This window comes from Solanum stenotomum, chromosome 6 (genome assembly GCF_019186545.1).
Source record: "Solanum stenotomum isolate F172 chromosome 6, ASM1918654v1, whole genome shotgun sequence".
In the NCBI taxonomy this organism is placed as follows: domain Eukaryota; kingdom Viridiplantae; phylum Streptophyta; class Magnoliopsida; order Solanales; family Solanaceae; genus Solanum; species Solanum stenotomum.
The window spans coordinates 50,261,552-50,275,054 of record NC_064287.1 but is presented as its reverse complement, the minus strand read 5'-3'; the positions used below and the strand labels follow the sequence as shown (position 1 = coordinate 50,275,054).

The window sequence follows — 13,503 nt, the reverse complement described above, 5'->3', positions numbered from 1 at the left end:
TTTTATCCTTTTTTTTTAAATATATAAATAATAATCCGTACAAATATTAATTAACTGTGTGAAGGACTAAAATGACAATACAACAAAAAATGACTTTGTGCTTCGGCTTCTAATATTTATATTTTCTCCCAAGAGAATTGTGTACAAAATCGATGGACCATCTCGAAAAATATATCTTGGGCAAAATTGCGTTAAAAACTGAGGGACGTCCTCAGTTTCTTATAGAATTAATTTTAAAAAAATTAAAATAGAAATAAACCGAGGGACTTCTCGATTTTTAAGAATGATGTTGTCCATCGATTTTGACTCAAATTTTTTAGCAATGTTGTATAATTGGTCATTGTTCTTGTCTTGCAGGTCCTATTCTTTCATAATTCTTCTTGATTTTGTTTTTTCGATCGAGCACCACACATATCTCAATTGAACTATTCAATCAATTATTCCAATGCCCATACCTCATATCATCAGTAGGGCCTGAGTTAAGACATATGAATTCGATAGAGTTTAATAATTTCGATTTAAATAATTTTTATATATATTAAAATTTTAGATTTGTCTCTGCACTTTTATCTGTCAGCGTTGCTTGAATACTTTACAATATTTTATCTTAGTGTGCCAGCAATGACTTTGTTTTTTTGTTCGTAGGCACTTTATCTTCACTATTTTTTACCGAATGAAAAAGCTTTCTTGCTACCAGCTTTTATTAAATACTAGTCCTTAGGAACGTGTGTTGCACGTTTATTCCATATTATTGAATTATTATATAGAAAATATTGAAATTAACAATATAAACTTTATCATTTACATCATATTCATTAAATAAAATTCATATTAGTGGAATGTTTTTTTTTTTTTAATCATAACAGTGGAATGTTGCATTTGCCATCAAGCAAGAAATGTGAAGCTAATTAAGATAATATAACATGTAATGGTATGAATATGACGTTATAACTTATCCTCAATAATCTCTCATTGCGCACTTTACACGTAGATCCCATATCCAATTTGAAAACATAAAAAGAAAATTTTAAGAATAAATATAAAAATCACTTACAAAGGAACCAATTTACATGAAATAAAACCAAAATGTAAATTTTTGGAACATTTCCAAACACATTCGAGAGATATGTATCCTTCATCTACATCAATTAGAATAAAAAATAAAATATAAAAATTATTAGTGTATAAAAGAGTATATATTTTTATTTCATTCTAATCCATACATAGTGATAAAATCTATTGTCTTTCAAATATTCATTCTCTATCTATCAATATTATCACATATGATGACGTCTTCGATCCAAATGCAACACTAATGCTACTATCCCTAACAGTTCTAAAAAGACAATGATATTCTTTTTCTTCTGTACCTAGAAGATCTAGTGTAAAGGAACCAAAAAAGTAATATTGGAGCAAAATGAGGTAAACAACATAATAGTTAGATATGGTCATAATTATTATCTAGAATAATTTTCTTCCAAAGCTGATACCTAGGTCAGATCTGAAACATGAAAAATTAAGCTCTAACAAAATAAGGTGAAAAATTAAACGGAAGAAAGAAAAGCAACGACTGTATATATTTATATATTATGTGAAGTGACAAAGAAAGGAAGAAGAGAGTTCAATTCACTTAACCAAAGTATGTAAATCAGTGAAAGCACCGATTTGAATTCCTCCGACAATTACCTAAAAACTAAATATTAAAAGAGAATTTTCTCAAAATATGAAAATATATTATAACAATAGGTGAATATTTATAAGTAGAGAGAGAATAATTAAGATTAGGAAGGAAATGAGAAGCCAACAAACGGAGAAAACAAACAAGTAGGTATATGATGATTAGCATTAGTATAATAATATGATATATGATTATTATTTATTTAATTAATTTTTATTACTTTTTTAATTTAATATAGGGGTATTTTCGTAATTCAACTCTTGAGGTTAATCTCTTCCCACAAATAATAATATATGACTTATTGTTGCTATGATTGCCACAGTATCAGTGGTTGTCACTCTTATCTCCTGCTCCCTTTTTCTGGAACTTTTTTCCCTTTTCATTAGCTAGAAATGATATATTAATTTTAAGTATTTACATGTACGTACCCTAAGTTGGAGGGCAGGTATTATGTCAATAGTAAGTTAACTATAAGTTACCAACATGAGTTGTGGTGCATTAGTGGGAGTGTTTTATCATTAATGATCGCAGGTTCGAGCCCTGGGTATGGAGAAAATCTTGTTGGGAGCGCTACCCTCGAATTGGCCCTGCAATGCGAGATCTGAATGTAGTGGACACCGGGTGGAAAACCAAAAAAAAAAGTTAACTGTGAGGTGAGGAAGTAAAGAAAGAAACTATAATACTATGTATTGTATCTCAATTATTCTTCATTCCCACTCCACAACAGTTTTATTCTTGTGTCACAAGGATGTATTTCAACAAGGAATTGTCTGCTTTGAAAGATCAATTCCTTGTCTATCTGAAATTTGAAGTTGCCCGAGAGGACTCAGATATGGCAAGGGATCGAACGAAGTTCTTTCTATGGGAGTTAAAATTTATTGATTGTTTTCTCTATTTGAAAAGCTTCCCTTTTGCAAGTGAATGCGGTATGCTACATGTCTCACATAAAATGATAGAAATTTGGAAAAGTCAGTGTAATTCAGGAATACCATACTTGAAGAAGAACGAAAGTATGAAGAGTCTGTATCTTGAAGAAGTTAGGGATGCTTTGGATTCATTTGCCTACTGGAAGGACGTAATTTGGAAGACTAAGCAAGAATTTAGAGCTAAATACTCCTTTCCAAAAACATCACTTGCAGCCAACAAGGTGGATGATCATGTTAATACTCATAGCCCCAAATTTGTGATGGAATTCATCGATGCTGTTGTGGGAAATCTCAGTGTTGTAGTCAAGATCAATGATCCATCTTCGTTGCTCTTAGTTCCAGGACCCAAGGAACCAATAGAGCAAGTGTCAAAGGAGTTGAAGTTATTAAGATTTTTTGTCTGCTTTGTTTCAAGCAAATGTATAGAGCCTCAATACAGACATACTACTTTTTTATACTCACGCTTTAATTGAGGCTAGCCACCTCGCAATGCTTGTGTGGTTGAATTTTCCAGTCTATGGCAACGGAAATCAAAACTTGGCTTCACGTGAAATCAGGCGTTTGCTTTCTGATTTCATGGAAATGAAGATTGAGACCATTCAGCCAGGAATCAGCCGCAACAATATTTATATTGATGTCCTGCAAGCTTTGAAGTCAACCATACCACAAGCACAAAAGAAGCATGCAGCTGAGAGTAGCACTGTGGAGATTCCAACACACAGTCTGACGGTTGGTTTGAGTGATCAAATGGCTAACCTTCAGGAGATACTCTGCCTTCTAAGAGACAATCTCATTCATCTGCCAATACTAGATCTGGAATTTCATCTTCAAGCTATGGATTCTGTTATTATTGATGCTGGGCTTCTTATTTACTCGTTATATGATATCAAGAGGGAGAAGAAGACACAGTATTGGATGATATGAACCGAGCACTTGGTTTGGATCTTCCGAGAAACATTGAGCCTATCAAGGTGATGGTCTACCTTGTCATGCAAATGGCAATTCATTGTAACTTGTCAAAGGTTCATGGACTAGGCTATGTCGATTTTCTATTGAAAAACCTGAAGGATTTCCAAGGCCATTATTCCCATTCACTTGCTTTCCTCAAGAATCAACTCCATGTTATTCAAACGGAATTTGAGAGCATGCAACCTTTCCTGAAGGTTGTTGTAGAAGAGCCACAAAATAAGCTCAAGACACTGAATGAAGATTGTGCTACACAGATAATTAGGAAAGCATATGAGGTGGAATATGTAGTTGATGGTTGTATTAATAAAGTAGCTCCTCATTGGTGCCTAGAGCGTTGGCTCCTGGATATCATAGAGGAGATTACTTGTATCAAAGCAAAGATTCAGGAAAAGGACACGGTTGAGGATACAATGAAGACTGTCATTACTCATACATCATCACAATTGGCAAGGACACCAAGGATGAATGAAGAAATTGTGGGGCTTAAGGATGTCATAGAAAATTTAAGAAATCGACTACTGAATGGAACCAAAGGGCAAGATGTCATTTCAATTCACGGCATGCCAGGTCTAGGTAAGACGACTTTGGCCAACAAACTCTATTATGACAGGTCAGTTGTCTCTCAATTTGATATTTGTGCGCAATGTTGTGTGTCTCAAGTATATTCATATAAGGACTTGTTATTGGCCTTGCTATGTGAAGCTGTTGTTGAGGATTCTGCGCGTAGAGAACTTTGTGCCAATGATTTGGCTGATATGCTACGTAAAACTTTATTGCCCCGAAGGTACCTTATCCTTGTTGATGACGTGTGGGAAAACAGTGTTTGGGATGATTTAAGAGGTTGTTTTCCAGATGCCAATAACAGAAGCAGAATCATTCTAACAACAAGACATCATGAAGTTGCCAAATATTCTAGTGTTCATAGTGATCCCCTTCATCTTCGTATGTTTGACGAAGATGAAAGTTGGAAGTTGCTTGAAAAGAAAGTGTTTGATGAAGAAAGCTGTTCCCCTCTCCTAAAAAATGTTGGGCTAAGAATAGCAAAAATGTATGGACAGCTCCCTCTTTCAATTGTTTTGGTGGCTGGTATTCTGTCAGAGATGGAAAAGGAAGTAGAATGTTGGGAACAAGTGGCCAACAATTTGGGTTCCCACATTCACAATGACTCAAGAGCCATTGTAGACCAAAGTTATCAGGTTTTACCCTGTCATCTTAAGTCTTGCTTCCTTTATTTTGGAGCATTTTTAGAGGATAGAGTGATTGACATTTCAAGGTTAATAAGGTTATGGATATCAGAATCATTTATAAAAAGTAGTGAAGGCAGGAGCTTGGAGGATATAGCAGAAGGTTACTTGGAGAATCTTATTGGAAGAAATCTAGTAATTGTTACTCAGAGGGCCGATTCAGATGGTAAGGTCAAAGCATGTCGCCTTCATGATGTATTACTCGATTTCTGCAAGGAAAGAGCAGCTGAGGAGAATTTACTACTATGGATAAAACGGTAATATGATAAGTGGTGTTACTTTCAATCAATCAAGTATTTCAAGTTATATTTGAAAATTAATGATATGATTTTGCTAATTGATATATTCACAGAGATCAGATTACCAAAGCTGTTTACTCTCACAAGCAGCATGCTCGCTTAGCCTTCACTGAAATGGATAATCTTGTAGAATGGAGTGCATCTTGCTCACTTGTTGGCTCTGTACTTTTTAAGAGTTATGGCCCATACTTTCCCGGTCATGCTTTTGCAATTTCACACATTTTATTAAATTTCAAGTTTCTAAAAGTATTGGATTTGGAACACCAGGTTTTTATTGATTTTATTCCAACTGCGCTCTTTTACTTGAGGTATTTATCTGCACGCATTGCATGCATTGATCAGAATTCAATTCCTTAAACCATATCCAATCTTTGGAACCTTGAAACTCTTATATTAAAGGGTATATCAGCTAAGATGCTATTACTACCTAGTACAGTTTGGGATATGGTTAAATTGAGACATCTGCGTATTCCTTACTTCAGCCCAGAAAATGAAGAAGCATTACTCGAGAACTCCCCAGAACTTTCTAATTTGGAAAGCCTTTCTAGTCCATTTTTCGCTCGTGTTGAGGATGCAGAATTGATGCTGAGAAAAACACCTAATCTTCGGAAACTGATATGTGAAGTTAAATGTTTAGAATACCTTCCTCAGTACCATGTGTTGAATTTTCCAATACGGCTTGAAATACTAAAGTTTTTTCGATCAAAAGCCTTTAAAACCATCCCCTATTGCATCTCTGCACCAAATCTCAAATACCTGAAACTCTCTGGCTTTTTCCTAAATTCTCAGTATTTATCAGAAACTGCTGATCATCTCAAGCACCTTGAGTTACTCAAACTGTGCCGCGTTGAATTTGGTGATCATGGGGAATGGAAAGTGAGCAGTGGCAAGTTCCCTAAACTCAAAATCTTGAAACTAGAATATGTGTCCTTGATGAAATGGATTGTAGCTGATGATGCCTTTCCTAACCTTGAACAATTGGTTTTGCGTGGATGTCGAGATCTTAAGGAGATCCCTTTTTGTTTCATGGACATCCTTTCTCTCAAGTACATCGAGGTAGAAAACTGCAATGAGTCGGTTGTCAAGTCAGCCATGAATATACAAGAAACACAAGTTGAAGATTATCAAAATACTAATTTCAAGCTCGTTCTCATCAAGGTACACTACTGAAAAAAGCTTTATTCTGCATGATTTTGATGAATCAGAAATGGCCTAAATTTTATGAACTGTTTTCTCCTGTTATCTTTACCTAGTGGCCTCGTTTTACATTTGGGTTTTTCTCTTGGTTTTCTTGCAGAAAAAGACATACCCAAGGCATTTAAAAGATTAGTTTTTCTTCCAGGTACTACTTTTTTTTTTTCTTTCTTTCCTTTTTTTGAGTACACCGAATAGATAGATTCATCTTTTTTGTCTTTTCGATATGTAAGGGATAGAATCAATTTAAACTGATATGACCAGAAACTGAGAAAGCGTGGCATGCTCTAACAAAATGCTGAACTCTGGTGAACACAACCATGATGGATTTCCAAATAATGACAGGGTTGTAGTCCCAACTTGTCAACACAAATGTGCTATAGTCATTTTGCTTACTGTAATACCATTTCATGACACACACACACAAACATTAACTGTAGTAAAGTTTTGATGGATCAGCTGATTTGTTAGTGCAACCCATTGTAATCCGTTCAAATTCAACTCAAAAAATGCCCATTGAGTTATTCTTTAACAGGGTATCCAGAGTTTGTAGCTGGAGCAATTTGGAATATCACATGTACTTTCTTTATGAGTTATTTCGTTTAATAAAGATTCTGTAAAACATCCAACGGCTGTTGCATTCATTGTAAACTAAATACATCTCACAATGTAACTATTGAACAAATTTTTCATTGAAGTCCTTGAGGTTTGATATAAGTCATTAGATTTTACGGATCCTGAAGTGAATGGTTTCAGCCTTTTCTATTTTCTTATGAGTTCACCAAAATGTTGTGATGCCACTCTGCTACATGTTAGAGAAATGAGAATGTTAGCACCCAAGAGTATGGCCTAGCAATCAATCAATGAAGCAGGTGAAAACAACAAAAGCGAAAAATATTAAGAGATTTCTTCCCATCCATCTAAGTACCGCTAAATAGAGATACCTGATACCTCTTTGGTTGGAAGAAGCAGGTACTCAGTAAAATGGTCGATGTGAGCTCAATACCATCAATAACAGCCCACAAAAAAGAACAATGAGAAAGTCACAATAAATGTCCATATGCTTGGAACTAAAGAATTCAAGGCACACAATGTAAATTCAGTAATCTTTTATCTCTGCCTGCAGTTGAATATACCAGATATCAGATCTGAGACAGTGTTTAAAAAGGAAACTATTATTCGACCCTATTCCTTTCTCAAACCTCGAAACCAACACCAGTTATACAACAATATATGCAGAACCCTTTAACTATATACTCTATACAAATTAAATGAGTAACTAAGCATTTGAATAAGGCAAAAATTGCAGTGGTACATACTCTATGTCAAACATGTACTAACAGTATTGTCAATGTTCCTTGCAATTTTTAACAGGCTTAGCTTCAAAACTTCCTTCCGGTCTCCTCTCAAGTTTATATGGCATGTAAGTACCAAGTATCCTATCCCACGTCACAAAGAAAGGCAGTGAATAGTTATACTTGGTCCCATAAAGCTGGTGATGGATATCATGGTAAGCGGAGTTGTTTTTAAAGAAGATATGGAAGAGATTTCCGGGCAACCATAGTCCGCAATGATCACCAACCGTCTTGATCGTAGCAAATGAGAAAAAGAAGATGGAGGTACGTGGTGACATGCCAGAGACAAGGAAAGCTAGAGCCCCACCGATTGTGTCAAGAATCAGACCCTCCAAAGGGTGGTTGTACAAAGCTCCAAATGCATACGGAACAATTAGCCGGTGATGTTGATCATGGATATGTTTGTACAAGAACTTGTTTAGGTGCATGTACCGATGCATAAAATATTGCCAAGTATCTAACATCAACATGGCAACAAATAACTGTCTGCCAAGAACAAAGATTGAAGCGTGTCGATCCCCACCAGATTCACCATCATCTCCTGTGACCTGCTCCATATTAGTAGATAATCAGACAACAAGAATTAGTAAAAATACAAAGATAAAAATTGACATGATGTGGAACAAGAATATGAGAATCAGGTTCATGATTGGAACAAGATACTAAAAGTACACAAAACAAGTATGGGAAGTCAACTACTCATGGTATGTACTTAAGTTACTTATCATAATTCAGAACATACGAAAGGTGTACAACTTTTAACTCATTGATCAAAGACTAGTTGTATTCGGTATGAGCTTGCCCTCTCCTAATTAAACTTATCTATTTTCCTCTTGGGATCAGAAAAGCTTACATTTCTGCTATCATAAATGATAAGGCAAGTGCTAATTTGTGGGTCCCAGAATCACAAGCCAACTTACCAAAGTGAAAGGGAACCAAAGCAGTGCATTAGTTGAGTCAAGACTCAAGAGACCCAACTAATGACCACCCATAAAGAGAAGTGCCAACAAATAAATTAAGTTTGAAGTAGAATTTTCAAAGGGTAGACATGAATTAGGCTAAACTTTGCAAATTAGGCTGCAGCCTACACACATATCAACGCAAGCCAAAGGAAAGACAAGACCACATTGTTTTCTTTTTATATCTCTTCTTTGCAGGTTAGAGAAACGAATCTATCCCTCAACATATCCAAGCTCACATATTGCAGTTGAAAAGATCATCTCACAACTTACTTTAGTCCTTCCATAAGACCAAACATATGTGAAGTAGCACCGTAGAAAGCTAGGTAGACAAGGAAATGCAAAAGAAGAGCAATGATTCCCCATTTTACCACATTTCAAGTTTCTAAAAGTACTGGATTTGGAACACCAGGTTGTTATTGATTTTATTCCAACTGAGCTCCCTTACTTGAGGTATTTCTCTGCGCTCACTCATCAGAATTCAATTCCTTCAAGCATATCCAATCTTTGGAACCTTGAAACTCTTATAATAGTACAGTTTGGGATATGGTTAAATTGAGATATCTGTATATTCCTAACTTCAGCCCTGAAAATAAAAAAGCATTACTCGAGAACTCTCCAAAACTTGATGATTTGGAAACCCTTTCCAATCCATATTTCACTCGTGTTGAGGATGCAGAATTGATGCTGAGAAAAACACCTAATCTTCGAAAACTGATATGTGAAGTCCAGTGCTTAAAATACCCCCATCAGTACCATATGTTGAATTTCCCAATACGGCTTGAAATACTAAAGCTTCATTTATCAAAAGCCTTTGAAACTGTCCCCTTTTGCATCTCTGCACCAAATCTCAAATACCTGAAATTCTCTGGCTTTTACCTGAATTCTCAGTACTTATCAGAAACTGCTGATCATCTCAAGCACCTTGAGGTACTCAAACTGTACCGCGTTGAATTTGGTGATCATGGGGAATGGAAAGTGAGCAGTGGCAAGTTCCCTAAACTTAAAATCTTGAAACTAGAATATGTGTCCTTGATGAAATGGATTGTAGCTGATGATGCCTTTCCTAACCTTGAACAATTGGTTTTGCTTGGATGTGAAGATCTTATGGAGGTCCCTTCTTGTTTCATGAACATCCTTTCTCTCAAGTACATTGAGGTAGACATCTGCAACAAGTCTGTTGTTAAGTCAGCCAAGGATATACAAGAAACACAAGTCGAAGATAATCAAAATACTAATTTCAAGCTCGTCATCATCAAGGTACACTACTGAGAAAAGCTTTATTCTGCTTGATTTTGATGAATTAAAAATAACGGCTTTAAACTTTATGAACTGTTTTCACTGTTATCTTTAACCCTCGTGGAGTCATTTGGGTTTTCTTGCAGAAAATGTTGTTGAAATTCGATACATCTCATGCTGAAGAGATATGCGAGGCAGTTAATGTTGGGTTTGAAAGTGTGATTGGGCGTCATGCGGAAGCTTACAATTTGCAAATCATATTGCTTATAAATCAGATAACAAAAACTTATACTAAAAATCAAAATATTATTATATCAAAACTAATATAAAGAAAAACATTGAAACTTTAGAGAAAATAAATCTCCCCATAAACAAAAGTCTTAAACGACTACATTGTGGATGTTATTGTTTTTGTGTTAGAAGAAACAAGCCTATATTTATAGAGTCCTAAAACCTTTTCTTACTAGAAAAAGAGTCCTAAAAGGAGATAATTAACCAAATATGAAAGAATATTATATTTTCCTTTCAAGAAAAGTAAAAACATTTATGGTAATGTTTTGTCTTTTCTTTAAGGAAAAATAAATCTTAAATTATGGTAAGAAAATCAGGGCAAAACCCTAACGGTTAAAAGATTATCCTCTCTTCTAGGTACAGATTATATTTTCTTTCTTTCCTTTTTTTTAGTACATCATAAAATTGATTCATCTTTTTTGTCTTTTTGATATGAAAGGGGGAAACTCAATTTCAATTAATAGGAAAGAAAAGATACTTGCTCTGAGTGAAGATGTGGATGCTGATGAGTTGTTTCTTATAATAAACTAGTCTTTGGGAACGTGCTTTGCACGTTTGTCCCATATTATTATTATTATAAAACTTCTTTATATTGTAAAAATTGAATTATAAAATAGAAATTGTTGAAATTTGAAATATTAATTCACTTTCCATGTTTTTTGATAGGAACACCTAATAGTTTAAATGTGAACATAAGCAAGGTTGGTTATGTTTTCAAATGCTTCACATATTAAAACTTATGTCATAACTTTCAGAAATCGGGAATTCCTCCTCTTATAGTCGTATGCATAACAAGAAGTTGTTGTTGAATGAAAGCAGTATTTTGTAAATGTTGAACAAAAAGTTGATCTACATATGTCTTCTTTAATATGGCTAGAATATCCTTGTCAATTTTATAGTATACACCTAGTAAAAAAGTAGTAATTATATTATGATGAAGATACTTAATTATTATTGACATCAAAAAAATTGAATCAATATATATTAATTATAATTACACCTACATGTATCCTTTCTTTGATTCAAGATTAGGATTTCTTTAACATAAGAATATTATTTGTATGGTTGAAATATAATAAGAATCAATCTCTATTCAAGAATATTTTCTTTCATATGAAAATTTGACATAAGAGTATTACTTGTATTGTTTAATTAGTATAATTGCATTACGAAATATAATAAGAATCGATCCTTATTAAAGAACAAGGGACTTGATATAAAAAGTTAAAATATGTAAAAGATGTTAAAAATTATAAGATCTAAATATCCTGAAAATTATGCATACAATTTCTCAAATCTCAAAAATTTTATTTCTATATCACGTTTCCTACAAACTATATTTTATGTATGTGAAATAATAAAATTGATAAAAAGAGAGTTGTAAATAGCATATCCATTATGTACCTGATGATGAGAAGTGAAGAGCGCACAGTTACCAAATAAAATCTGAAATGTAGAGAAATAAATAAGAATTAGTTAGCAAACTCAAGGAATTCTTCATCTATTAAATATATATTGTTGAGAACTAAAATGAGCATAAGAGGAATAAAGTAGTTACCAATCAACAATATATATTTATATATTCAAACTTTTATGACATATAGCTGCTAATCTATATATTATATAAAGCTTAAAGATGAAAGATTAATGTGACTTGAGTTGTAGAAAATCACTGCACATGCACTATATAGTACTCCAATTCTATTTGACAAGTAACATGAAAAGTTCACATAACTTTTGGAAGCTCAAGGAAAAAAATAGTAAATGTGAGATATGAAATAGTAGGATTGTAAATTGAGTTCAAATAATATGTATTAGGTTAATTAATGGGGAGATGAAAGATTTCTATCAATTAAATGTAGTTAAATTACTGATAAATAACTTTTTTTTTAAAATGATAAAATGATTACTCAATTTTTAACTATTTAATATTTTATTATTTACATATTTTATAACATTTTTATTTAGTTTAGGGGCAAAATGGTAATCCAACTTTGAATGTTGGAGCTTCCCACTTATAATAATATATGATTCTGTAAACTTCCTGCAGCTGGTGCATTCATTGTAATTTGTAAATTAAATACATTTCAAATCATTCACTCAGTCCTTTAATGTTTGTGGCTCCTGAATTGAATGGTTTCACCCTTTTGTATTTTCTTATGAATATACAACAATATAGTCAGTGTAATCGCAAAGGCCAAGGCCACAGGTGGGTTTGGAATGGTGGTGCTCTCAAATTTCTGCTGAATGATTCTCAAATTGTGAGTCTTTTTATTAAATAGAGAGTACAAAGATTACATATCCATAAAGAATCCATCATTTCAATCCCTAAACCTCAGTTATTCTATCTCTCTAAATCTGCTATGATATCCCTCTGAATCAACTATTCTATCACAATATTTATTTTCTTTGATTTTACAACAAATCTATATAATTATACTAATTTAGTAGCAGTATATAATTACATTAATATATACAATCATTCACTAATAATTCATGATTTGTGAAGATAGAGACGTGGTTTCTGATATACCTCAGCAGGCCCAGATAGAGAAGCAGAGGCCTACTCAAAGGTGTACATTTCCTTTTTCACCTCCCAACAGAAATCTGAAAGACCAAACTGGAAGTCAGAGCTAAATACCCTTTTCCCAAAATACAAACTTTGTTTTATAACACAAAAGTCACTCATCTTTGTTGGTTCTATGCAATTTTATTGATTGACAAAGTGACAGGAAACAAGTAAGTCAAGTTGGTTCATAGATACACTATATCAAAGAGCCCGAATCTGTAGTAAGATAACTAATGAATAAAGACAAGTGTGCAATAATAAAGCAACAGATGATAGTTACTTCATTGAAGAGTTGAAGTTCGACAACAACACTACAGAGGCGAGGAGTTTGATTTGAAGAAGGAGTTTACTTGAAGTAGAACTCTAAGTAGAGAGAGTTTGAGTTTATGAGGAGTTTAAATTGAAGAATAACTCTCTCAACAGTTGTATGATTATATGTATTTTTAGCTTAGGATTATAAGATTCAAAAATCTTCTCTTTACTTTCTAAAATTTCATATCAAATTAAAACCAAAAAAAAAAAAAACGAAATGGAGGGAGTACTTAGAAATCAAAGTACAATGATATTCCTAAACCACTAGAAATTAGAGCAAATGATTATACTTATACTATTAATAATAAATTGCAACTATTCATTTAAGCGATAATTGCTAAACGTAGATGCCTTAAAGCTCAGAAATAAATCATTTCGTTTGTATTATGGATTTGGGCGACCCAAATGAATTTGTATCTGTTTTTTCTCATTTATCAATAAGAAGAAGTCCCCGAAATTTCATTTTTT

The 13,503-nt window shown here is 33.5% G+C and overlaps 3 protein-coding genes and 2 pseudogenes across 4 annotated transcripts in view; 2 read left to right on the top strand and 3 right to left on the bottom strand.

Annotated features, from left to right (window-relative positions):
- Nucleotides 1–8,270, bottom strand: part of LOC125868253 (sphinganine C4-monooxygenase 1-like) — a 185,393-nt gene extending 177,123 nt beyond the window's left edge. Inside the window, exon 1 of one of the 2 annotated variants that reach the window (XM_049548883.1) lies at nucleotides 8,088–8,270. In XM_049548883.1, the coding sequence (XP_049404840.1) occupies nucleotides 8,088–8,222 (135 nt within the window). In that variant the 5' untranslated portion in view covers nucleotides 8,223–8,270. The remainder of the gene's footprint in view (nucleotides 1–8,087) is intronic. The other variant, XM_049548881.1, reaches the window with a different exon arrangement.
- Nucleotides 1–13,503, bottom strand: part of LOC125868254 (sphinganine C4-monooxygenase 1) — a 128,120-nt gene that overhangs the window by 103,110 nt on the left and 11,507 nt on the right. The window lies entirely within an intron of this gene.
- On the top strand, nucleotides 2,427–6,492 carry LOC125868249 (putative late blight resistance protein homolog R1A-4; annotated as a pseudogene).
- The window catches only part of LOC125868256 (sphinganine C4-monooxygenase 1-like), a 16,069-nt pseudogene continuing 10,035 nt past the window's right edge, over nucleotides 7,470–13,503 (bottom strand).
- The window catches only part of LOC125868854 (putative late blight resistance protein homolog R1B-13), a 16,794-nt gene continuing 12,451 nt past the window's right edge, over nucleotides 9,161–13,503 (top strand). The window contains exon 1 of the mRNA XM_049549427.1: nucleotides 9,161–9,554. Within this exon, the coding sequence (XP_049405384.1) occupies nucleotides 9,171–9,554 (384 nt within the window). The 5' untranslated portion in view covers nucleotides 9,161–9,170. The remainder of the gene's footprint in view (nucleotides 9,555–13,503) is intronic.